Consider the following 24,261-nt stretch of genomic DNA (forward strand, 5'->3'; position numbering starts at 1 on the left):
TTTGAGCATTTACCACGAAGGGATAGTACAAAACTTGCTGTAAAAGAAATATGTAAAATGTATTTAAATATATCGCAAATTATGTTTAAAAGGGCATTCTTTTGTTCCCGGTGTACAGACAGTTGCATTTCGAACAGGGCGGAAGGAAGCTGTTGCGCGGGTCAAAACACTTGTCCTCGTTCGCCGGTTCCGAGTTTGAACCTTTCGCCGAACCTGTTTGCTGGTTTATCTGGCAAGGGCGGCTCTGAGATCTGCCAACCAGTCGGAGCCGATAAGTACACTGGGAGAAATATCAAGGGACAAATAGAAGAAAATGTAGGGACATGAGCTTTTTCATTTATCTTTGGTATAGTTGAAGTAGGGCTTAAAATATAAACCTACATCATTTTACGAATTCGACAATCAAGAGATTTAAGTATATGTGTATAAATTAACTTTTAAGCTGGAGCGCAGCATAGACACAACATATCATTATGCAATAAATATTTGATTTTTTAATTTCTGGCCTCGCTCACCCCCGATTTCTCCCAGTGCAGGGACAGTTGCAGCCCCAGCGCCTTCAGTTGTCATTCGATGGGCAGGCAGGTTGTTCCTACGTGTGGTGTCGATTTTAGGGGTAGTCCCGTCTTAACGGCAACAGAATGTGTCTGTGTCTGTGGCTCGTGTGCATTGACCTGAAAACTCAGCGCGCCTTTTTTGATATCTATGCCCTGTTGTTGTTTGAGATACATCCACTCTACGGGGGGAAGATGTGGCAATCTAGAATCATTTTTGTACGATTATAGATGCCACTTGGCGAATGGTTGATGAATCACTTGCCTTGGGAACAGATTCCATTAAACATAAGCATCTGAGAATAAGCTATAACAACTATCTAAATAAGCCAGACACAGATACAAATTCATTTTTTTCCTTTTAATCGCAAGTTTACCTAGGCTCTTTTATTTCTAATATTTATATAGTTTTTGCCCCAAATACTTGTTTCCCAGCCCAATAAGAAGTCCGACTATTTCAATTTTATTTAATAATTCTTTTCGTTTTCTGATTGAGACGATCTTTATTAATGCGAAGCTGCTTTGTTTATTAGTTTTCTGGTTTCTTTGTTTGTTGTTTTCCAATTTATCGTTTTTTCAAATATTTACTCGTTTATAACTAATTTCTGACTTGTGTTATGTACTTGGTGTATTTACATGATGTTCGATTTGGGAATGCAATGTTAATAAATCGGTTTTATTATGCTCAATATTGTGCATTATAAAAAAGTTGTTAATATAATTATTACGTTTGGTAGCATTGTGGGGACTTCGGTTTCTTGTATTGATCTTTAAGAAATCTACTCGCATGTGAAATAAATTGGACAACAGAAATTGTCGCAATGGTTTAACTTTTTTATTTTCTTTTCTGAACGTATTTCAGATATATAACTTTTTAACAAATCTCTAGCAAACAGTTCAGTTGGACTGTCATGGATTTAGCAAATATTGTTTATAAAGAAATTAGTTTAAAGTTATTCGATAAAATGATTTTACTGCTAACTGCCTTGATATATTAGTATTTACAATTCGTTCATAGCATTTACAAATTATAAAGCTTTGGAATAATGACAATTTAAAAAGTGTTTTAATCTGCATTTTGCAGCCATCGTATATGATCAAATGGAACAGATTTTGTAATCATTTGAAATCTTTTTTATATAATTTTCTTGTTTGCTAAATTCATTAATGCTTTTTTAAGTGTGAACTTTTATGGCTTTGCTTTAGATATATTTAAATACATTTTTATAATGTTACTGGTCTTTGGATTAGCTTCTACTTCATTTATCAGCAGTTTTGCTTGTGAGGAGTTAAACACAATCCCAAACAGAAATCCTTATAGGGCACATACGTCGGGTTCCCATCCATAATAACAAAAACTGTGTTTCGCCTGAAACCATCTAAGCAATCAATAAGTTTTAATTCTCTCAAAGAAGGCACCTTCACAAATCGATTGCTAACTAACATTTAACAGAGTTACATGCTTAAGCTGTTCAAAGAACGAATCGAATATAGTTTCCTAGGGTCCATCTTTATCGTATTTTATTTGTACATTCCTTATATTGGCCACATATTCAGCAAATTCCACTCACACTTCTTACCCTTGACTATATTTCCGCAACAAAAACATTTGTCATTGGACGCGATGCATTTGGAGTTCAGTTTTTGAGTTCTATATAAGCAGCTAATTTTACAAAAGGATTCTGAATTATTCGGCATTGCTTGTTTGAAAGATGGCATAGCACTTCCTTTACTCAGATTAACTTGTTCGTTTTTGTAAATTGCAAAAAGATTGTCCTTGTCTTTGGGTTTTCTTTTTCGTAGTTGTTATTTAGTTATATATATTTTTTGCTAAATCAGAATTAACTGCGAAGAGCTTGCAAAATGGCGAAAAGAAAATTCCCAAAAATCTACAAATCTCTAAAGTCATAAATGTATTTATTTGCAAAAAGCATTCCGTGTATACGCATATTGTGTTCTATATAGGTAATATTATTTAAACAATTGGTAACCGTGGCCCTCAATAACCTGCTCTCAATTAATTTCAATAAAATTTCGTATGCAAAGGTTCTTTTAAATTTAGGATTTTTGTTTGTGTTCTTTATCACAAGGTTTAAATTTGGTTTAGGTTTAAAGTTGTTTGAATTAGGTCGTGCTTTTTTAGGTTTTGTATTTCTTCTTTAGTTGCCAGCATTTGTGGACATACATTTTATCTAAAATACTTGGGTGTTAGTTTTGTGAGTTTATAGTTGGGTTGGCATATGCTTCATAGCTACTTATGAGAGTTTTATAAAGATTCGTGTCACATATTTTTGTAAATATTTTAGTTAGCTTCGTTTATGTTTTTCTATGAGCTTTGATATGTATTTTAATAAAAGTTTTTAGGCAATTCCTGCTGCTACTTAAAAGGCGTTGATGGATCAATTGAAATGAATCTCCGAAGGTGTGAACTATTTTTCTTTGTTACCTCCTATAAAATGAATTAACTTTATGCGATTTTATTTCACCCGAATCTAAGTTTAGGAAAGCTTAACTGTGGTCTACTTTGCGGCGGTTTCATTTGCGTGAGTCAATGCGATGCGGTAAAACCAAGGCTGGTTTATATATCGAACATTTATTGAAAAAATAAACAGAATTTAAATAAACATTTAAATCAATGTTATATACAGTAAAGCGTAACGTAAAAATCTGTGTGATGAGTAACAATTTGTGTGTTCTGTTTTATAACCTTTGACATATGCGGAGGCATTTCAACTCATCGAATTGAATTGAACAAAACTGGGTTTTAATTTCATAATATTCGACTAGAGCTGCTTGTAAATATATAACATCTATGTATATGTGTATAAACAGGTTGCATCATTTCGACTACTCAAATAGTTAAGCCTTAAAGCTGTTTGGTTTGCGTTTCATACGTTGTATTTCATAGTTATAGGCTAGGTCTTTTTATCTTCTTGGATCGTGTTTTTGGTACTTTCAGCATTAATTTGTTTGCTTATTAATTGTTTAAATATTATATATTACAATTGCTAGACAGTGTTTCTTTGTTTCTTTGGTTGGTATAATTAACTAATGCATTTTCGAGCATATGCAAAAATTGCAAATTTAATTTAAAGTTTTTTTTTGCTTTTTGGTTGGTTTCTACTATTTTTAAAAAAGGCAGTCGAAAATGTTTCTTTCGTATGTTTGCTCATTTGCATAAATTTAACTTTCGTAAATATTAATTATTAACAACTTATTCATTTTCTTTTTCCCCATTAACAACTCAGTTTAAACTAATGTTTTCATTTTGACGTTTTATCACTGGTTTTGTCATGTTGTTGCCATTTAAAAAATCGTTAATGAATAATTAGATGTACTTTGTGTTTCCCTTTGTTCCATTAAAATTAGATGACTTCGCAAGGCCCTAGAATTTAGCAAACGAGTTTTCATGTCGGTCTGCATGTTTCTCTACAAATTACTATACTTTACGGGTTTTCTGGCTTTGCTTCGGCAATTTAGCGTGTTCAAGTATCTATAATGTACGAGTATGTTTATGCTGTACTGTAGTGTTTTGCTTAGTTTTACGAAAATCCTTTATAGTGTACAAAGAAGAATATCAGAAAAATGGCATAAGCAGTTGGAAATGTAATTCTAGCGATGACATCGATCGTCTTGGCCACTCGAATCGGATGCGGTGGCTCTTTTTTCCGCACTTGAACGAAGCAGGTCTGCGAACAAAATGGTACATTGTGAATATGTGGCTTAGGTTCAGACTCAGATTATTTGGCATGTACTCTCACCTCTGTGGCACAGCCATTATTCGCCGAATGGGTGCACGGACTGTTGCTGCCGCCGCAGGTGGTGCATGCCACGATTTCGTTCGGTGCCCCGGCGTTTTGACGCTTTTCGCCCTGATAGACGGCGGTAAATTTAAAAAACTTATTTGTTAATTTTGATTGGACCATGGTGGTGGTTGGCAAACAAGTTGGCAATTTTACAAGTCAAATACAAGTGGTGAAAAGGAGTTATTTACACATACATACACACACATACGCATACGCATACGAAAAAAAACGTAAAATTGGTTTGGCGGTTGCAGTTTGGTTATATTTTGGTTGTTTGCATTTCGTTTTTGCAAAAACCCAGCAAAAAGCGTATAAGTATGTTAAAAATATATGAAAAAAGGTAGAAAAATATTTGATTTATTAAAGTTATTTGACATGTGGCACAAAAATTGAAATTTAACGCTACGAAATTTATCACAAAAGCGCTTGGAATGCTTTCCCAAATTTAACTACAGAAATATTTAAGAAAATAATTATTATTAGTAGGTGGGCATACTTACGGGCTTTTTTAATTTATTTATTATTTGGATTGTATTTATGTCAGAGGCAGCAGTTGAAAAAGCAAAAAAGAGCAAATTCAATTTTAATACACGGTTTTCTATTTATAACCACAGCGCATTTAATTATATTTATTGATTTTTTCAAAATGATCTAATTGTATTTTGCACGTACAGTATTCGATTCATTTGTTATTTCTCTTTAAGCTATTTAGCAGTTTGAATAAATTTTTGTATATTGTTTGATATGAGAATGGCATGAGAATTTTGCTGTGTTTTCATTTTGGGTGGGTGAAATTAAAAGAGGCTTAAATGCGATGAAAATTCAAATTCAAATTTAAATAACACTTAATGTCATATTGAACGCTAAAAAAATGTGTCAAGTTTCCGGTTTAATGTAATGTTGCTTTTATTGTTGGTTCATTGTGATGTGGACTGCTTATTTGGATCGAATGTATTTAATGATTGATTATGAACACATACGAGGTTAGTTTAGGTAAAATTCTGTTGAGTTTGGTGCATTTTATTGTGTGGGTTAAAGCGTGCTCTATTTTGGATATTACAATAGCAGAGGTGTTGGGCTTAAAACTGCTACTTTATATACAGGCTGTTAACTATACAAGCACACAGAGAAAAATCAACTAGTGTTGTGTAACAGCTATATTTTACTGCATATATACTTGTATTTATAGTTATATTTATATGTCCGCTCACAAGTATGCTACAATTCATTGCAGCTACAGTGGCACGTACTGCAAGTTGCATCTAAAAACGCCAGCGAACCAGGGGAAAATTCAGGGGATTTTCCAGCGGATTGGGGGCGGCTGGCTGTTGGGTGGCTGTTTGGCTGACTTGACTTTGTTTGCCAGCAGCTGGCGGCCATTTGCCGAGTGCACAAATGCCGGCAAAGGTGGCCGGTGGGGGTTGCGAAAATGGAAAAGTGGGTGGAAATGGGAAAATGGGAAAGTGGGCTGGCAGGAAGCAGTTACTTAGGGAAGATGTATTATGCGGGTGTGTTTAAGCAGCCAGAGAGCCGGATAACGTGGCTGACCTAAATTAAACACGGTGGCTGTGCCAGAGTTTTGCTGCTCGTTAGTTTCTTTAAAATCAACAAGGCGTTTTAATGATCAGTGGATAAAGTGGAGTAGTTTGTTGTTTTTTTTAACGATTTGGGACTATAAAAGATGGCTTAAAATGCATCTAGTTAAGAGTCACACATCACAGGAGCTATTTTCCGAAAAATCTATTCAAAATCTAAAACAATAATGTCGGAAAATGCTTAAACAATAACAGCTCTTGGAAATTTAACGTTAAGTGGTTCCCCAGATGCTTCGCCAGCAATTTAATTTTATTAACAACACTTGAAAAATGTATGACAAGAGAAGATTTATGCACCCAGTGCAATTATCATTGGGGCCAAGTGTGAAGCGAAAGTATCTTTTTCTTCGTGCATTTTTGGGCTCTGCGTACTTTTCGTATTTGCATAAGACTCCCAAGTGAAGGGAAGTGCTGCCAGGCTCGAACTTTTCCGATGGAAAATCCTTCGCAGAAATTTTCGACAATTATGATGCATGTACCGACGAGTTTTATTGCGTTTTCATTTTTGTTTCGCCTCATTTTCTTTCGAACCGGCTCGACCGCATCCTTGGCTGCCATTTGTTTGTTTTCCACTCTCGTGTCGTTGGTTTTTCCGGTGCTCTCGGGCTCATTACGGCATTTTCCACTTTGGGCGCTCATGAATAATTATGTTGTCCTGTTGCGGCCCAGTCAGCCCGCTGTCCACCTGCCTGGGCGCCAATTTAAACGCGTACACCATTTTTAATTTACATGCTAATGGTGGCGAACATTTTCCCAGCCACCTTGTTGTCGACGGTTTTCCGCCTTTCCCGGCTTTTCCAACTCCTTCCTGGGCTGCGTATCCTGGTGTTCTGCTTCTGTCGGAAGTCGTCGTCAGCGTTTCACAATTTCCCATAAAATAGTTTTGCTTTTCGGCGGACGGGTCTTTCATCACGCCCACTTTAGTTGGTTTTATTTGCCTTTGGATTTCTATCTTGATGGCGGCTTCTCCGCTTCCATTCCGATAAGTTTGATTTACTTGGGGACTTTGGGGGGAAGTTTAGTGATTTATGTACTGGAAATCGGTTGCAAATCTAAAGGACAAAAATTCTGTTTCAAGTGTTTGAGCCACCGTGGTATCAAAAAAATACATCTACCGCTTTTGTGCAACAGAATTTTGAATGGGGAATATTCTGGAATTATTTAAATTTTATATTATCTATAGATATCCCATTTATTTAGGATTTCCTCAAAACAAATCTTACAAATTTAGTATACTCGTATCCTATACTTTTACGGTTAGATATCCATACTTATTACATTATATTTACATTAATTAAGAGAATTTCGTAAGCCGGTAAACCTCTAGGCCCTAATGACTAAATCACTTAGGTGAAGGGTAATTAGTTGAGAAAACATCTTCATTGCTTGCATTTGATTTAGTAAAAGACAACCCAGCCTGGCTCTTAGCCCTAATTGCTTAACCTTTCTGCTTCCTTTGGCTGCCAATACCTCATGTCTAATGCAGTTTACTCTTGTTAGTCATTGTTGGTTTTTCATTTAAAGTTCAATCGCAAGTTTGGGGAAAAATCCTACTTTGAGTGTGCGTGTTTGGGTGTGTTTGGGTGCATTTAGTGGGTGTTTTTTTGGGGCAAATGGCAATCAAAATAACCGCAGGCAATAAAGTTTGGCCAAACTTTCCTCTTGCTGACGTTTTTCTTTGGCTCGGCATTTTTTCTGGTTAGTTATTAGTCGGTTGTGCAAGCAACAACAAGAACGAATGTTAAGACTTTTGGTGGATTTTTTCGGTTAGTCTCGGGGCGATTCTGATATTCTGGAATTCTGGAATTCTGGTGCGTCCTTTACTCACTGTAGCTTCCACATTCTCGAATGCATCGCCGTAAACCGAGGCTGGTGAATTGGAGCGCGAGGCCTTCCGGCGCGGAGGTTTCAGCGGCAAGGACAACTGACGTTCTGTCATTTCCATATCCTGGTTGGGCTTGGCTTCCGCCTCCAGATCGGTTTCGGCCTCGATCCTTACAACCAAGGCCGGTGTACTGGTGGCCACCGATCTGCGCAGCTTGGTGGTGGACTCCGGCTCCTCCGGTTGCTCCTCCCTCAGCTCGTCCTTGAACTTTACTTTGGTACTGGTAACGCCGGATGTGGATCCACCGGGCTCTTCGTAGATATGCTCAGTGGGTCGTCCACTGGGATGCGGCGATATGGAAGTGGATGGACTTCTGGCCGCCTTCCGCTTTATCGAACGTGCCCTCAAATTCTGGACAGCAGCTCCAATGATTCCGCCGTGGGCCTCCTGCCAACGCATGCCGCCGCCAAAGAACTCCTCCGGATCGGTGGTCCTTGGGGTTCCAGGCGTGGCCACCGAGGAGGAGGCGGCCGGGGTGCCACTGGACATGGGCGTGGCACCGCCCATCATCGACATAGCCGGCGTGGCAGCGGCGCTTGCCTTTTCGGAGGACAAAAGCGGCATGAAATTCGCGTTCGATTATTACCTACAGAGCAGGTTGGTTGAATGGGGATAGTTTTTGTCTTGGTTTGTTTTTTATTTGTTCTGGATAGGTTCTAGCTATGGTACGGTATCTTTAAAAGTTTCTGATTTCTGGTTTTTGAGCGCGGGAAAGAGAAAGACAATTTTCGGAGAGAGACACACAGGTGGTTTAGTCAGGATAATCGAAGGCCACAAAAGTAATTGTGTTAATTGATGGGCATTATCAATAGAGGTTACTTCGAGTCAAGCAGTTGTGGTGAAATGTTAAGTTAGGTTTCTTCAATACTTCCACTACTTAGTGGTCTCTTTGTTTTGGCTATTTTATTGTTTCAGCTATTAGAACTAAGAAAAAAATCTCTTAAGTTTTGTAAAGCGACCTCTCACACTGAAACTTTGTTTTCTATATAGTTTTTTTTTTGTTTTATTTTTATAACAAATTAAAGTTTTAAAAATATACTATAAACTCGTATATGTGTCATGCACCTGAAATCTTGTTAAAAAGTTTCCCGCCTACGAAAAAACAGATGTAATACATTTATTTCTTATTGGATGTTTGTGGTGTCTCGCATGTGGATTGCATTAGTGTTTTAATATTTATCGAAAAACATTCAAATGCACAAAATGCACTAAAACTATGCGCCTAAACAAAAAGCTTTCAAGCAAACACTGACAACAGAAAATAACCAAAAAACAAAATTGCTTCAGCTACTTCTTTTTAGTACCATAAATAATAGTGGCCAACATTTCCGGCACGATATATAGCTATGTTTTTGTTTTAGTAAACTAAAGAAATATTTATTTTTTTATTGGTACAGGGCGTGTCAGAAAATCAATAGAGAACTTAATTTAAATGTATATTTTTCCAAGGCAAATTTCATATACCAAAAATTAAAATGTAAATCAGGGGCAAATAAGAAAATTGATTTATAGCTCTTTCGATATAATTTTGTCATATATGTAAAAGGAGAAGGAATTTTTGTCCATAAATGGCAATCGATTTTTCGCTTTTTTGTTACAATTTTCTTTCGTAACATTTTTCCCAATTGTAAGTGACCTTAAAGTGTGTTTTATTGCTATAGATATAATTTGTTGTATTTATTTTCATCATGAGTTTCTATTTGTTGTGGTTGTAGTTGTCGTTACTGCTGTTGGTTGTGTGGAAATAGATTCTTCTAAAACAATTAAGCCACGCATATCAAGTATACGCACGGTTGGCTGCTAGGTGTAAAAGTATATTACGAGTTGGTTTATGATTGATTCAAAACGAATTAACGTAATTAAATTATGAAAATAATCGTTGTAATAAATATGGAGTTATATACATTGAAAGCGAGTGCGAATCTACTAGGTAATTATTTAAATTTGAATTATAGTTATTGTTATTTTCATTGGTTTTCCGTTCTGGCTCGAAAATCAAATTAAACACTGTTTTTGTTTTGGGAAACACAAAAACCAAAATCGAAACAAAACTTTTTCAATGCATTTCATCAAAGCGAAATTCGCATGCCATTTTTTCTTAGGTTTACATTTCGCTGTTTTTGGTCAGGAGAGGGGGGGAAAACAGGACTTTCGATGGGTGTACCAGTGTGGGTGTGTGTTTTACTTGGATTGTGTGTGTTTAGTTGGCTTTATTTTTTTGGTTTGCTGCCGTTTGCTGCTAAATGGTTTTGTTAAAGTTTTCTGTTTTCTCAGGGGGCGGGGCGGGGGTGGTGCATGAGTTGTGGTTGATAGCTTACCAAAGGACTTGCAAGAATTACTCCGATCCTGCTTAGTACTGCTGGAAGACGCTGCAAAAATGTACACAAAACAATGTTCATACTCAAAACACACTTTAAGTTTGATTTGGTTGGGCTAAGTTTTGGTTTTCTGGTTTTCTGGTTTTCTGTTTGCTATTGCTTGCTCAGTTCTCACTTAGCTGCTAATTTTGCTAGTAAGTTAAATTTGGCTGGAGGTTATAGTTTCGAATAGTTGCGTATCACTAAAATTGGGAACAATGTTCGATTCGTTTTTACGCTTCGTTTACGCTTACGTCTTTCGACTCTCTTGGTTTAAAATGGGGTAATTTTTGATGCATGGGGCTAAGAAGTGGCATTTATTTAAGTGGCACCATCAGCTTTGTGGTTTCATGAGCTCTTTAGAATGATTTTAGTTTGTAAACTCGTTAACATGCCACTTAAATGAATTCCCGTAAATGGGATTACAAATTCGTAAAACACATCAAACAAAAATGCTTAACGTGCATTGTTAAACGATTTGATCTTAATTCGAAAAGTGCCTACGTAAAAACAAAATGCATATTTTATGGGTTTTATTTTGTATAATCAATTTTAGTTTTTGTTGCTTCAGTTTCGTTAGAAAACAATGAAAACATAAATAACATACCTACCTACGGCATGTAAAACACTTCAATTATTTTATTATTATTCATATTATGGCTGGGTTTTGTTAAGTTATTTTCAAACTAATTGCGATGAATAAAACGCATTGTTTTCCTTACGAACGATTGTATAATACAACACTTAGAAAATAATTGAAACATAACAGAAGATGAATGTTAAAATATCTATCAAAGAGGAAGAATGGTCTTTGGGCATTTCTCGGGGTAAATATCACTTCATTGGGTTCATAAAATGCAAACAAATAATACAACTGAGCATCGGCACAATAAATACACATACATCGACAGTATCTTCATAAGGACAAAAATCAAATTCAAATCAGAAGTGTGTGGACAAAAATCAAAGGTAAATTTGAGTTATTTCGTTATTCTTAGGGCACACAAAGTTACGTTTACTATAGTTTAAAAGGTTGTTATACAAAATGCTAAGTTTCGGGATTAACACAAAGTGAGTTTTTATAGCGAGCATCTGTAGTTATATGTAAACATGGCAATGGTTCTATTAGCTAAGGACCATTAAATAAGACTGGACAGTACACGGATAGGTGATCAAAGTTGGGTGTACGCAGATATAGAGGAAAGAAGAGATATAGACGGATATAGAGCGAGACAGCGAGAAAGAGAGAAAGAGGGGGACGCAACACAATGGAGGATATCGAATTGTTTTCGTCTGAGTTTTATATATATATATTTTCTGTTTGTTTTCATGACTTGGGCTCAGGTGTTGCTGGCTTGCTAAACAAAGGAAGAACAAATAACTTGAATAACTTATATAGTACGAATGTTGGTAGTTGTGTTCGCTGTGTGTTCTTTTTATATCATTTGCTTGGTTTTATTTATATATATATACGTATATACGATTTTTTGTGGGCTTTGCACGCTCATGTAAAATTCATATTTAATTGCTTTCAAAATGCATACGAAATTAGCTTTTCTTGGTCGGGGCTGCCTGGTGTGAATCGGATTAAATGGTTATTTAATTTACCTGTGTTACGGGATTCTCGCCAGGTCGATAGACGACGTTGTGCAGGGGTCGCTTTCGCCCCACATAATTGACGCATACGAATTCCAGCAAGGAGGCGTAAATGAAGCACATACACACGCCGTCCCACACGTTCATCGCCGTCAAATTAGAAACAACCGGCAGAGTGCTCCGGAAACCGTTCGAGGTAGTGAAGAAATTCAGCATTGTTGTCACGCCTGCAATCCGGTTGTGAAAGTTGTTCCCAGTTGTTCCCAGTTGTTCGCAGTTGTTCGCAGTTGTTTCGAGTTGTTTAAAGTTGGGGATTGTGGATGGTAATTGTAGAGAAAGTTGTATTAGCCGTTTGACACGTAATTAGAAAATCATTGCATACTTTGGGGCTGGGGCAACGGGTGTCAAGGACGAAAGGATGTAGAGTATATTTGATGTGGCATTTAATTGAGTTCTTTAAGTGGTTTTGGCATATGTACAAAAGTTTTTAGTTTTTGGTCTGGTTTACGGAGAGAAAGGGGTAGTCATCGTATCATTTTGTGTTCGGTTTATCCGTTTGTTTTTATTTTGTGATTTATAAACTGTGCAGAAGCTAAAGAAAAGTAATCAATTCTACTTATTTGATAAGGAGCATTAGTTCTAGTATATGCGAAAATGTAATGGTGTATTAGTTTTTGATAGTTTTCCATAGTATTGTTCCGTATGTTTCACTATTTTAAGTTAGTTTATTGGTAGACCCATTTAACTAGAAAATATTTATGTGTGATATATAATGTTTTGTTATTTTATTTATTTATTTATCAGTTATATCAGTTATTAAATAAATTACCCTAAAGATTCTTGTGTCCTAAAACTATTATTACTACTTATATTTATTTAACAACACAGGAACTTAACTGTTCCAATGATTTAACACCTACAATATAATTGTGTAGTAACCTAAACACAGTTATGTAATTGGCAATAAATTCACATTCACATTATTGAACTTTATAATTGATGATTATGTTTGATAAAGGTAACAAGTTAATTTATAATTATTTCGTTTTATTAAACCTGAAGCCAAAAAGAGCATTTAATGATATTTGATTACATATTAAAAGGTATTTATCAAAATCATGTGTTAAATTACGTAAATCCATTAACTCAGCATTGAGCTGCGAAGTACTAAGTTCCTGGCTACATTAATCAATTTTCCCCATTGGCATTAGCATCAGCATTAATCAGAGGTAATGCAGGCATTTAATATTAATGTATTAATTATTCAGCTCACAACAGTGCTAACGGAGTTAAAAATGCTATCTGCCAATTGCAGTGGGAAATGCAACATTATCCATCTTGGTTGCCTAATTAGTTGCGTCAACAATTCTCTAACTAGTTTGGCATGCTGCAAGGAGCTCTTGCTGCAACCGCATCGCTGCATCCACGAACCACATCGATTTTCAATTTGCCAGCGTTCTGGTAACCGCCCCACTCTTACCAAAAAATCAAAAAAAAATATATGTAGGGAAATCTCAGCGCCGCACTCAACTGCAAATGCTCCGAGGAAAAGCTCGAGCTGCGAGTGGGTCACAAATGAGGCAAAAAGGATGCTGCCATGCTAAGAAGGGGCTGCTGTAAAATGCATGCTATGTCAGCACTTTGACTAACAAAACGGCATTGCTTGCCTTGGAGCCATTTCGCCGTTTTTTGACTATTTATTTATTTAGTTTCCTTTTGTCATTGAAATGTCGTTTGATTGTGTTTGCCCTGTGCAGACAATGGCAGCCAGAAATGGAATTATCCTACCCCGCCTTCGATTTTCACAACGCTATTTGAGTGCCATGTCGTCGTTCTGTCATCGGAGGATTCAAGTGCATTATTACTGCAGAATTGTTTAAAACTCATTTCATCATTTTCAGCTTATACTTGAAAGTGAATTCATTTTCCGGCTGTAAACTTGAGACTTTGGTTTGAGACACATGATTAATTCGTATAGTTTTTTAAATAGTCAAAAACTATATGAACATTTTATTCGTGGGATATTACGATTTTAGCATCTATATTTCACTCCATTTTAAAGTCAAGTCAAAAACTAAGCTTCTTTAACGCCTTCTGCAAGTCTATCCTTGCCCTAACTTTGAGTTTTTGCATTACACGCAGGGACCGTTCTGTTCTATTTGACTAGTCCATGCTGGCCATATGGCTTATGCATAAATCATCAGCGTGATGTGACCACCGCTCCACGTCATCATCATCACGATCCCAGGGATGTGGAGTTGCCACAAGCCGTGTAAATACCAGGATACGGCCGTGTCCGTGTTTCTGTGTCTCCTGTCCCGATGCAGCTGCCATTTACGTAGGATCCTGATGTTTCGGCTGACATTCCCTTTGCTGCTCTCATTATTTTCGTTTCGGCAAGGGAAACCCACATTTGGCCAGGGTTAGAACATAGTAATCGCATTATCCTTGCTTCACTTCTCGTACACTTGAGAGCATTATACTAGTACTGAGCCTTGGAAAATATTCGATGCTCCCAGAATCCTGATAGTACATCTTTTAACTACAGCTTTAACTTTTTAAATTGGTCTGTCTTCATTTTGAATTTAATATTATATATATTTGGAGTGCGCCTTTGTTGTTACTTATGACAAGGAAGGTAAATAAATGTTTTTTGTTTTGTTATCACAATTAAGTTTTACTATTTATATTAAATAATTTTTTATATTTATACCCGTTACTCGTAAAGTGAAGGTATATAGATTCGTTGAAAAGTAAAAAGCACAGAAAACGATTTCGAATTCCCATTTCTATCGATATGCCAAATCGATATACACCAGCTGAGTAAAGGGTATCTGATAGTCGGGGAACTTGACTATTGCATTCTGTAGTGTTTTACTTTCTTTGATTGTTTTAGTTTTTATACTTTTTGTAACATACAAATTTTTACTTGGGTTACTGGAACATATTCTATTTAAAGTTTGTGTTGCACTCGAATTGAACATGAATTGTAGTATTATTTTGTTTTGGCATGATGTATGTATGCTTTAGCTGATTTTCGTATATGGTTTCACCAAAGCTTCTCAAAGAAAAAAAGCTTAAAATTGCCTAGTTTAAGCTAAGAAGTCATGCAATGCACAAGGACTCAAGGGAGTTGGGCGTTTACCAAATACGAGTGCAGGAAGTAGAAAAATACAAAATGAGAAAATCAACATTGGTAAAATCAGTCCAAGAAATGGATCGAAATGAAAAAGAAATCCATTTAAATGGAGCGGCTAGCTAAACTTGAACTTTTAATGAGTTAAATGTTCCTAAGCTGCTCTAAGCTAAAAGACTGCTATATTATCATTAAGCTTTGGCCAATTGTCTCGTGGTTGCGTTTAAATTTGGACTAAAACTTACTGGACGCTACATTTCGTTAACGACTAAAATGTGATTTGGACTGTTTTTTCATTGGTTTGGAAGACTTCGATTTTTGTTAGGTTTTCTGTTTGCTTTATTGAGAACTTGGAACTTCTTTCGAAAGTTTTCAGTTTGATTTTGTTTGTTTTACGTACCGATCATTACACGGGCTGGGACTGCATTCCATTCCAGCCAAAATGTGATAAACGACGAGGTGACCAATATAATGCCAGGTATGAAAACGGTTGTAAAATAATACGCACGATCACGGGTAAATGTCAACTCGACCTGTAGGCAACTGTAATTACCTTAAGAAACAAGGCCGGAATTATGCATTATGCAAATTCGGCCAAAGGTTAACACACGCACACACACAGAGACAGACAGAGAGAGATAGAGAGATATATAGATAGAGAGGCCTATTTGTTAGAACTATTTTCCACAAAGGACCTCACACTGTACTCTTCCCGATTTTTTTTTTTTGGCTTACTTTGGCTAAACTATGCTCATACTTTAGGAAGGAAACAATATGTAAAGCTGTAAGTGAAGTGAACTAAACTTGTGGTTCGGTAATTTGGGTTATGCTTTCCAGATTTTTGGGTGGGATGGCTCTCATTCAAGGAACAGAACCCATGCAGCAAACCTTAAATCTAGGATCTTTTTGATGTGGGCATACTTTGAGTGGGCACTGTATTTCATATAAGTTACTACTACGTTGGCCGCATTGAAATGAAATGGAAAAGTGACAATTAGAAATCATAAAATATACAAATTACTTTACAGAAGGGCAATCGAAAAAGGCAAATGCTACGAGAGGCGGAAAGAAATCAAATCAATTGATTTTTGGTTGGGTTAATTTCTTAAAGTACGTATTTTTATTAAGAGTATTTGGTTTTGTTGGTGTGAGAGATATAGAGAGCGAGGGCAAAAATTGGTTATGGTTGTTGGATTTTGGTTTTGTTTTATATTTTGTTTAAATTGGTTGGTTGGTATTTTTGGTATTGTTACCTATCATCGATCTAGCTGGCACGGCATTCCATTCTAGCCAGAAAGTTATAAAGGACGACGTCACCAATATAATGCCGGGTATAAAAACGGTGGTGAAATAGAATGCACGATCTCTGGTAAAGATTAAATCGACCCTAAGACAGCTGTAGTTCCCTAGGGGCATTATTTTTTGCATTTCGGGTATTTTTGTTGGTTGGTTTGTAGCGTTTTTATAAGAGAGTAGGTGTGGGAAGGTAGACAAAGAGTAGACCATTAGATAGGCATTGGATTTAATTCTGTAGATTCTTTGCTAAAATGGATAAGCTGCAAAAGCAAGTCTAGCCGAGCTCTGAGACTACGTAAGAAAATAAGAGAAAATAATTAATATTTTAAAGCCAAGCCAAAGAATGGAGTACTAAACTGAGAAGGTCTGTTTTATAAGAAAAAACCCTAAGATAATTGCACTTTTTGTATGTTGTACAAAGAGTATACCATGTTACCATCAAAACACAACTGTTCTAATTCTTTGGCTAATACAAAGTATAAGCAAATGAAGTGATTGGCATTCGATTACTGGCAATTCAGATCCCAATGACTTACCTCTCCAGCTGTTCTGATCGCAGGCCGTGGTTTGATTCTTGATTAAGTACGCGTTCAATGTGGTCAGCGAAGGACTCTTCCGCAGAGTGTCCTCGTCGTTCTTCCAGACGTACTTGATTTGGGCCTCCTCGTAGGAAACTGCACAAGGACGACAGAGAAATTGAGATTTAAGAATCACTGGCTCGCACAATTCTCAGACTCTCAGCCCCAAGTAATCCCATCACAATATCATTAATTAATTAGATTAATCTAAGGAGGCGGGCACACACAAATGCATATTGTCTGGGCCATTTGTTTGGGCCTCGAGGAAGGCCAGACCCAGCAAATTAAATCATATTTGGCAAACAAGCCGTGACAAGCGGGCAAAAGGCGAAATGCGAAAGGCGAAAGGCACAACACTTCAATGGATGTTTTCCCACTCATAGATGACAATCTCGGCAGGAACCGACATCATCATCATCTTCCTCTCAAAGTAATTTACGATGTTGCTCACGTTCTTAGCCGTTGTTTCCAAGCGGGTTGGGAACCGGAAACAACTTTCGCAAAACAATGTAAAGACAAAAAGCCCACAACAAGGCTGACTGGATAGTTATGTGTGTGGCAGGCAGTCAGCCTTGTTAGTCACTTTGTCAGCTTTTGTCGTTTCCCCCTATGCCACGCCCCTTCGGCCCGACCGCCCCCCTTATTGTTGCATGAACACACACACACACACAGAGGCAAGCAAATAGGCAAATGCAGATGGTGGCGAAGATTTCCCCTGAGTGGCAGTCAACACGCTCGCCTGCCCATCTTTTTATCATCAGCACATCAACATCTTGAGGTTCCCTCTCAACACTTTGGATTTGCACATCATTTATACATTAATCCTACTTCAGTTGTATTGTTTAAAAAATACTTAACTCTCAACACTTGCTTCTGACAACTTTCTTTATGCAAGCCAATATGTTTTTAATTGCAAGTTGTTTCTGTTGATTTTTATTCAAGGTTGTGTTTAGTAATAATATAATGTAACTTACTGCTCTCCATGGAGAAGGAACACTTGGGGTCATCGAATGGAAATATGTGAAGACTTCCCTGGCAGGATAATATCAGGTGACGTCTACAAGGAAATTGACAAATTGTTTTAAATAAATACGCAAATAAACCCATTTTTCATATGCATAAAAGAATTATATTTATCGTACAATTTCATGAAATTATATTTACAGAAATCCTAAGCTTTTGTTTTGCTTTGGGCACCTAAACATGTGTATGTTGAAATGAAATCTAAACAAAGGTATTTACCTTACAATAATTAATATATATTACATATTTTTGCTATGCCCATCTATCGAAAAATATTTGTTGGCCTTATAAATCTTTGAATTTTATCCTCGAGCAATTTCATGCTTGTCTTTGCCACTTAATATCACGCTTTGTTCGGCAACATCAATTCATAATTTTCCAGCCCGTGTCGCTGTCGCTTTTCCAACAAGTTTTTCCGACGTTCCTCCTTGTCGGCTATGCAAACAGCAAAAGGGAAATGCTGGACCAGAAAATGCTGGAAAAGTAAATGGCAACTGCAACTTATTTTAATTGCTGGACGACACTTTTGCGCTATGCAGTCAATTGGAAAAGTTCTGTTGAATTAAAAATGTAGACAAGTTGGAAAACGAGGGGAAGTGAGCGGGAAAGGGGGCAGAGTAAGACAAACAAGACCATCCAACAAATGTTGGTCATATTGTGAAAAGTTCCTTGCTTTTTTCCACATACGAGCCTGAATTTTCCAGCTGGCCAGGAATTGGGATATATGTACTTCGTACCTGGGCAAATATTTACATACCTACTTTCACTTTACATTTTACTCATATTCACCTTTTTTCCTGCCTTCTACATTTCTTGTGCTATTTTTCATTACGGCCTCGTATGTTTGCCGGGCTGGCTTACATATTTTGTGGGCCCTTTCCCCAAATTTTCCACTAGCCAGCGGGAAAAAAGGTGGAAAATTGAGCAAAAGAAAATAAAAAAGCAAAGGGAATAAAAAAATATTGCCGCTTCGCCTGTCATCTTGCTATCCCTAATGAATATGAACTTTGAGCGAAAATTTGCATTTTCTGGCGCCATTAAAGCCGCTTAGCCCGGCCTCGTCTCCGGATTTTGTATAAAAAATTCATTCATATTCAAATCGGGCTACAGAGCAGACACACACCTCATTGCGTACGTAATGGTCCCGTTCCGAAATATTCTTAAAGCGAAATGCATTGGTATGATGGGATCCTTGAAATCGCCATGCATAATGAAATACGTATCCGGCGTCCAGATGCTATCATGATGATGCAGAGCATTTAAGAAGTCATAATGAGACTTATTGCCATATTGCAGTCGCGGATCGTTCCATTGCTGGTTCAGCAGAAATTCAACCTCGTATTTCTGCAAGCAACCGGTTCAATATAAATAAAATATATATTACATTTTCATCTATCCGCAGGACTCACCAAACTGCTTTCATCGGGCGATGCTAAGCTCAGGAGCAGCACGTTCACGTTCACCGTCAGAGTGCCTATTAAAAAAGGATTTCAATACACACGGTCTACTCAACGGTCCACTTAACATATATTTTATTGAAGTGCCAAGTGCCGGAAGAAGAAAAAATGAACTGCCCGGAGAAGTGATAAAGCAAAAGGTCTACTGAAAATTAGTTTATGGAAATGCCAAACTTAATCATCATTTAACCAATCTGTGAATGAGCTCGAGATTGACTGCTCCTAACTTAATTTTTAAACACATCCTTGGGTAACACCACAACTTTTTGCAATAAATAGCTTGTTTAAAAATTCAGAAAAATTGGACAAATTATACTTGAAAATTAAGAGTCGTCGAAATGAAAGTAAGAAGTACAGATACAAAGTGCATCTACATAATATAAAATCCGCGAGAGTACACCAACCGCGATTGTGTGGTCTCCGTGCATTTTGATTAGTTGCCATATCGGGCGATTGCAAACCACAGCAAAAGTCTTCATCTGCAAAAATGAATTAAATTAGATTGAATCATTTCGAGTACAAATGTTTAGCTTTAGTCTCATCACTTTTTCCGATCTATATTATCCTTTTAACAAAAATGCGATTCTCTAACAGCTCAAGGAATGTAATGATTTTCCAAAGCATAAGCATATCGAAGAAAAAGCCATTGCATTGCATACATTGTTTGGCTGAAGATAGTGGCCACCCAAACCCCAAAGTGTCCACTTCTTTTGTGCATCACATCCATGGCAGTGGAGCCATTAACTTTAATTGATTTTATAGTGTCCATACGTCGTGGCCTGGCTCCTTCAATTGTTGTCTGCTGGATGTCGTTTGGCAACCAGGACAGAAGACCCGCTTTTCCCCCTTACGAAAGCAACTCTTAATGGCACACAAACTATGTGTTCTTTTTCCCCAGTCTCCACTTAGTAAAATTGTAAATTTAATCGCAGCATTGTGAAAATGGCGGATAATTTCTGAAACTTCTTACCATTTACAGGCGGCAGTAATCGTTTATCGTAGCGCTTCTTCTCAAGCAGTAAATCTAATATTTCCTTATCCGAACTGGACTCATCAAATCTGTGGAACACGAGAAAACCATTTGAAATCTTATAGACATTGTTACGACCGATATCTGTGTTAGTAATTGACAGAATATAAAGTTGTTATTTTCCCAAGGAATCTTTTATGTACAACAGTTTTGTGTGCTGTTTCTTAAGTAGATGGGAAGATTTAGCCGAACAATTAAAAGATAATATAAGAAACCCAAAAGTAGGTAAGCAGTTAAAACAGTAATATTGTTTTCTCAATTCATTTTTGAGAATCTAAGAAAACCTTTAAGTTTTAGAAATCCTAAAAATTATCGTTTAATTCTGAGAGAGTAAATAGTTGACTTGCTATGAAGTAGTTGGCTAAGCATTTTATTTTATGCAACTCATAAACTTTATTGCAAATTGCATGCATAACATCAGCAGAACGAAGCTGAGAAAAACCAATTACCTCAACTGGAAATCAAATAAACTCAAAAGGTATAGTGTGTGCGGAAAACGAAACTTAATAATTCCAGTAAAAGAGGTAACCAAAACTCGAGTTTTCTCTTTTTCCGTATAATTCTCAGCTTTCGGTATTTCTTTTTTATTTTTAGAGATGAAAGGAGGTGTGCATTAACTTACTTCGACCAATCGATGCCATGACTGAAAGAATTTCAAAAAGGAAAAAATAAATAGAACAATTTTTGTACGTGTTGTGAAGAGGATTGCCAGGCGATACAGAATGAAAGATATACACGTTTGGAGAGACAGATGGATAGTTGGGAAAATAGGGAGGCTGTGTGGGCGGGTTGAAGGTAACAAAATCAAATGGTAGTATTCCTAAATGAATTGGGTTGATCTTATGAATGCGCCGAGTTCGCCCCGATTCCAACGTAAAGTATCTGATCAAACATTTTCGATAAGTTCTCTTCTCTGAGTATTGCAATGGCAGCTATATGATATAGAAGTCTGATCCGCTCCGTTGCGACTCAAATACCATATGCAATTAAGACTTTTGAGAACGTTAGATAGCTTTAAAACTGAAAGACTACTAAGACAAACGGACGGACAAAAGTACATACGGACAAGGCCATATCGACTTGATACTGAACAAGAATATATATAATTTATATGGTCGCAAATATCTCCTTCACTGCGTTGCAAATTTGTGAATGACATCAATATACAGGGTGTGCAAGGCTATAGAAATTATAGACTAATTCGGAAAGGGTATATCAGCTTCGGCTGGCCGAAGCTAGCTTTCTGCCATGTCCCTATTTCTGTTGAGGCAAATCAAGGCGAACTTGTGGTTTGCGTGACACTGTGTGGAATCTATCCGATTTATCCTGCACTCACATGGGATGCTTGTCGAGGGCACCCGTCTCCGACTGCGTGGCAGCTGCCGTGGACGCGGTGGTCAGATAGCAGAGCATCAGGAGCACGCTGGAGGCCGCGTAGAAGCTGATCGACTGGCTGTAGTGCTTGTAGTGCTGCCCGAGATACTGGAAGGCTGCCGCCGAGGTGGCCGCTGCCGTGGCGCCGACATTCGCAAGGATGGCCGCTGTCATGGTGGCGGGCAGCTGGGTCTCGGCATACGGATGTCCTTGCCACGCGCGGTAGGCTTGGGGCTGGCGGTCCTGGACAGGATTGAGGTCCTCGTGCTTCTGCAGCGTTTTCGCTAGGGCGGCGAGGGCGTGAAAATGCAGGGATATTGCCGAAATTTTGCAGATGCTCGCAGGATCCGCTGCAGGATCTGGGTGGCGCCTCCGCCGGCGGACATTGTGCTGCTGCCAATGCTGCCCATCCTCATGCCGCTCGGCGATTTGAGTCGTTGTTGCCGCAATATCGATTCTGCCGATTCTGCCGATTCTGCCCGCCGCCGTATCGACAATGGATCCTTGCCGCGCCAACGCGTCCTCGCCTTCGTCCTTGTGCGTTTCAGCCACTTGACTACTGTGCTGGTTGTTCTCCTGACGTGCCTGCCGTATCGTTAAAAGCACTTGAGTCGCCGCTTTTAGAGCCTCAGCCTCCGTTTCAGTTTCGGTTTCAGTTTCTGTTTCTGCTGCTGCGTTTATTGCTACTGCTAGTGCTACTGCTACTTCTGTTTGTGTTTCGGTTTGCGTTTTATGGTTTTGTTGATAGTTATCCTTGATTTTGATGTCCTCAGCTGGCTTGTCGTTGTTTCCTCTGGCAGCGACCTTGCCTCTGGTCCCCGCTGCTGGTTTTTCCGCTTTTCCACGGCATTGGTTGCGCCTCAGTTGCCTGCTTCTCGGTTTGTGGGGCTGCTCTTTGGCCGCTTCAAAGACGCAGCCCATGTTACGACAACTGCAAGGAGTGGTGAATCAAACAGAAGGGTATTATTTTTATGATATGTCAATCACTTTCGGGTGTTATACACTTTACTTTAAGAAATACTATGACTATACTATCGCTTTAGTCCCATTACGTTCCCTATCTCTGATTTTAAGGACATAATTTAAGGACTTAAGAATTTTGGTTAATAGTACTTGATTTTCGTTCAAGTTTTCGAATATCTTGTTTAATTTTGGGAGAAACAAATTTAAAATAGCAATTTAACATATTTAAATTATGTATATAATCTAAAGTCAGCTGAATTAAATATGGAAATATTATAAAAAAAAATACATCAACGAAATTAAAAGTAAATATAAATAAAATTTTGGAATACATTAAAATATGGTAAAGTGTAGTATTGAAAGTCGTACATTAAGTAAAAGCTAAACGACTGTCAAAAATAAGAATAGCACCAGAAAGCTATTTTGTCAGGGTTTCAATTTAACTGCACCCCAGCCAAACTAATTACCCTCGGCGAAAGCAATTCGCACGGCACAATCGGAAATAAAAATCTATCGTCACCCACTTGATTGCCGTTCCAATGACTTGGCTGCATCAACACTCGCGGCGGTACATATAGGATTTGATTGATGTGGCAATATTGGATTGCTCCGGCCCAACGACCACGCCCACCTGCGTGCACCACACCCAAACGTAAATGTCAGTTGCCAAATAACACGGGTCCTGTACGGGATTTACGACTGCCACAGGAAGACTTTAATTTTCCAGGTGATTTCGAGCATAAGCAGCACTGCGAATGATTCCATGGAATTCCCTAAATTTTATGGACAAGTGCCCTTGTTGGTGGATTTTGATTGGCTAGATCACGAATATAATGAGCTAGAAACTTGGCGACACTTGGGTGAGTTCCCTAGTATACATTCAGTACCAGAAAATATATTATATATTAATTAAAAACATATAAATCCTAGTCAAACTCATCAGAAGCACAATTTCTTTATCCACTTAAGACATTAGTATTTTTAAAATATTTGGAATATTTTTAATTGCCAAAATATTTAATATTTATATAAACATATTTATTTATTCTGAGCATACAACGATCTCAAGCTCGTATGCCTTATTCATCTGAAAAATGTTGCCAAAAGTGATAAAACAAGTTAGTTCTACCGTGGTGCAAGCGGTTTAGGCCAGGGCCAAAAACGAATGTCAGTCAGCTAGTCAATGGGCCAAACGAATTTTTATTGTTGCCTGTCAAAGGCTGTCTTTTCGCTGCCTTTCGGTTGTTGGCAATTCAGTTGTTGCTGTTGTAGTGGTTGTCAATTTGTGGCCAACTCAGGGAGGAATGCAATTTTCATTTCGGCCAAAAGTGTACATACTTGTATGTGTAGTTTTCAAGTAAGTACCAGTTGGGCTATATTTTGACATTTTTCGAACATGCAAAGACCTAAACGGCCATTGCTCCTGGTGAAATGAATACCAACCTCAAAAATTCAATTTCCGCTTTTGCGCCAAATAAAACTGCAGAGTAAAACGACATCCATTGAGAATGAATGATTTAGGTCTGATAAGTTATTTTTGTACACTTACCATGCATGTTTGAACACATGTTTCTTAAAAGCAAAGAAATATAATCGGCTTTTGTACAATCA

The 24,261-nt window shown here is 37.6% G+C and overlaps 1 protein-coding gene across 13 annotated transcripts in view; it reads right to left on the minus strand.

Moving 5' to 3' along the window:
- Nucleotides 1–3,670: 3,670 nt before the first annotated feature.
- LOC6543796 (glutamate-gated chloride channel) overlaps nucleotides 3,671–24,261 on the minus strand; it is a 47,107-nt gene continuing 26,516 nt past the window's right edge. For 6 of the 13 annotated variants that reach the window (XM_026976487.1, XM_026976483.1, XM_026976482.1 and 3 more), the window contains 13 exons: nucleotides 21,650–22,618; nucleotides 20,254–20,342; nucleotides 19,688–19,762; nucleotides 19,236–19,300; nucleotides 18,950–19,170; nucleotides 17,778–17,860; nucleotides 16,762–16,899; nucleotides 16,183–16,335; nucleotides 11,806–12,020; nucleotides 10,159–10,209; nucleotides 4,861–4,863; nucleotides 4,316–4,426; nucleotides 3,767–4,243 (listed from right to left, as the gene is read on the minus strand). In XM_026976487.1, coding sequence (XP_026832288.1) covers nucleotides 4,097–4,243; nucleotides 4,316–4,426; nucleotides 4,861–4,863; nucleotides 10,159–10,209; nucleotides 11,806–12,020; nucleotides 16,183–16,335; nucleotides 16,762–16,899; nucleotides 17,778–17,860; nucleotides 18,950–19,170; nucleotides 19,236–19,300; nucleotides 19,688–19,762; nucleotides 20,254–20,342; nucleotides 21,650–22,608 — 2,310 coding nt within the window. In that variant the 5' untranslated portion in view covers nucleotides 22,609–22,618 and the 3' untranslated portion in view covers nucleotides 3,767–4,096. Of the gene's footprint in view, nucleotides 4,244–4,315; nucleotides 4,427–4,860; nucleotides 4,864–7,783; nucleotides 8,381–10,158; nucleotides 10,210–11,805; nucleotides 12,021–15,329; nucleotides 15,483–16,182; nucleotides 16,336–16,761; nucleotides 16,900–17,777; nucleotides 17,861–18,949; nucleotides 19,171–19,235; nucleotides 19,301–19,687; nucleotides 19,763–20,253; nucleotides 20,343–21,649; nucleotides 22,619–24,261 lie in introns of all 13 variants that reach the window. The other 7 variants (XM_026976485.1, XM_026976493.1, XM_026976481.1 and 4 more) reach the window with 7 other exon arrangements.

Source organism: Drosophila erecta, unplaced genomic scaffold (assembly GCF_003286155.1).
Source record: "Drosophila erecta strain 14021-0224.00,06,07 unplaced genomic scaffold, DereRS2 tig00000021-arrow-pilon, whole genome shotgun sequence".
In the NCBI taxonomy this organism is placed as follows: Eukaryota; Metazoa; Arthropoda; class Insecta; order Diptera; family Drosophilidae; genus Drosophila; species Drosophila erecta.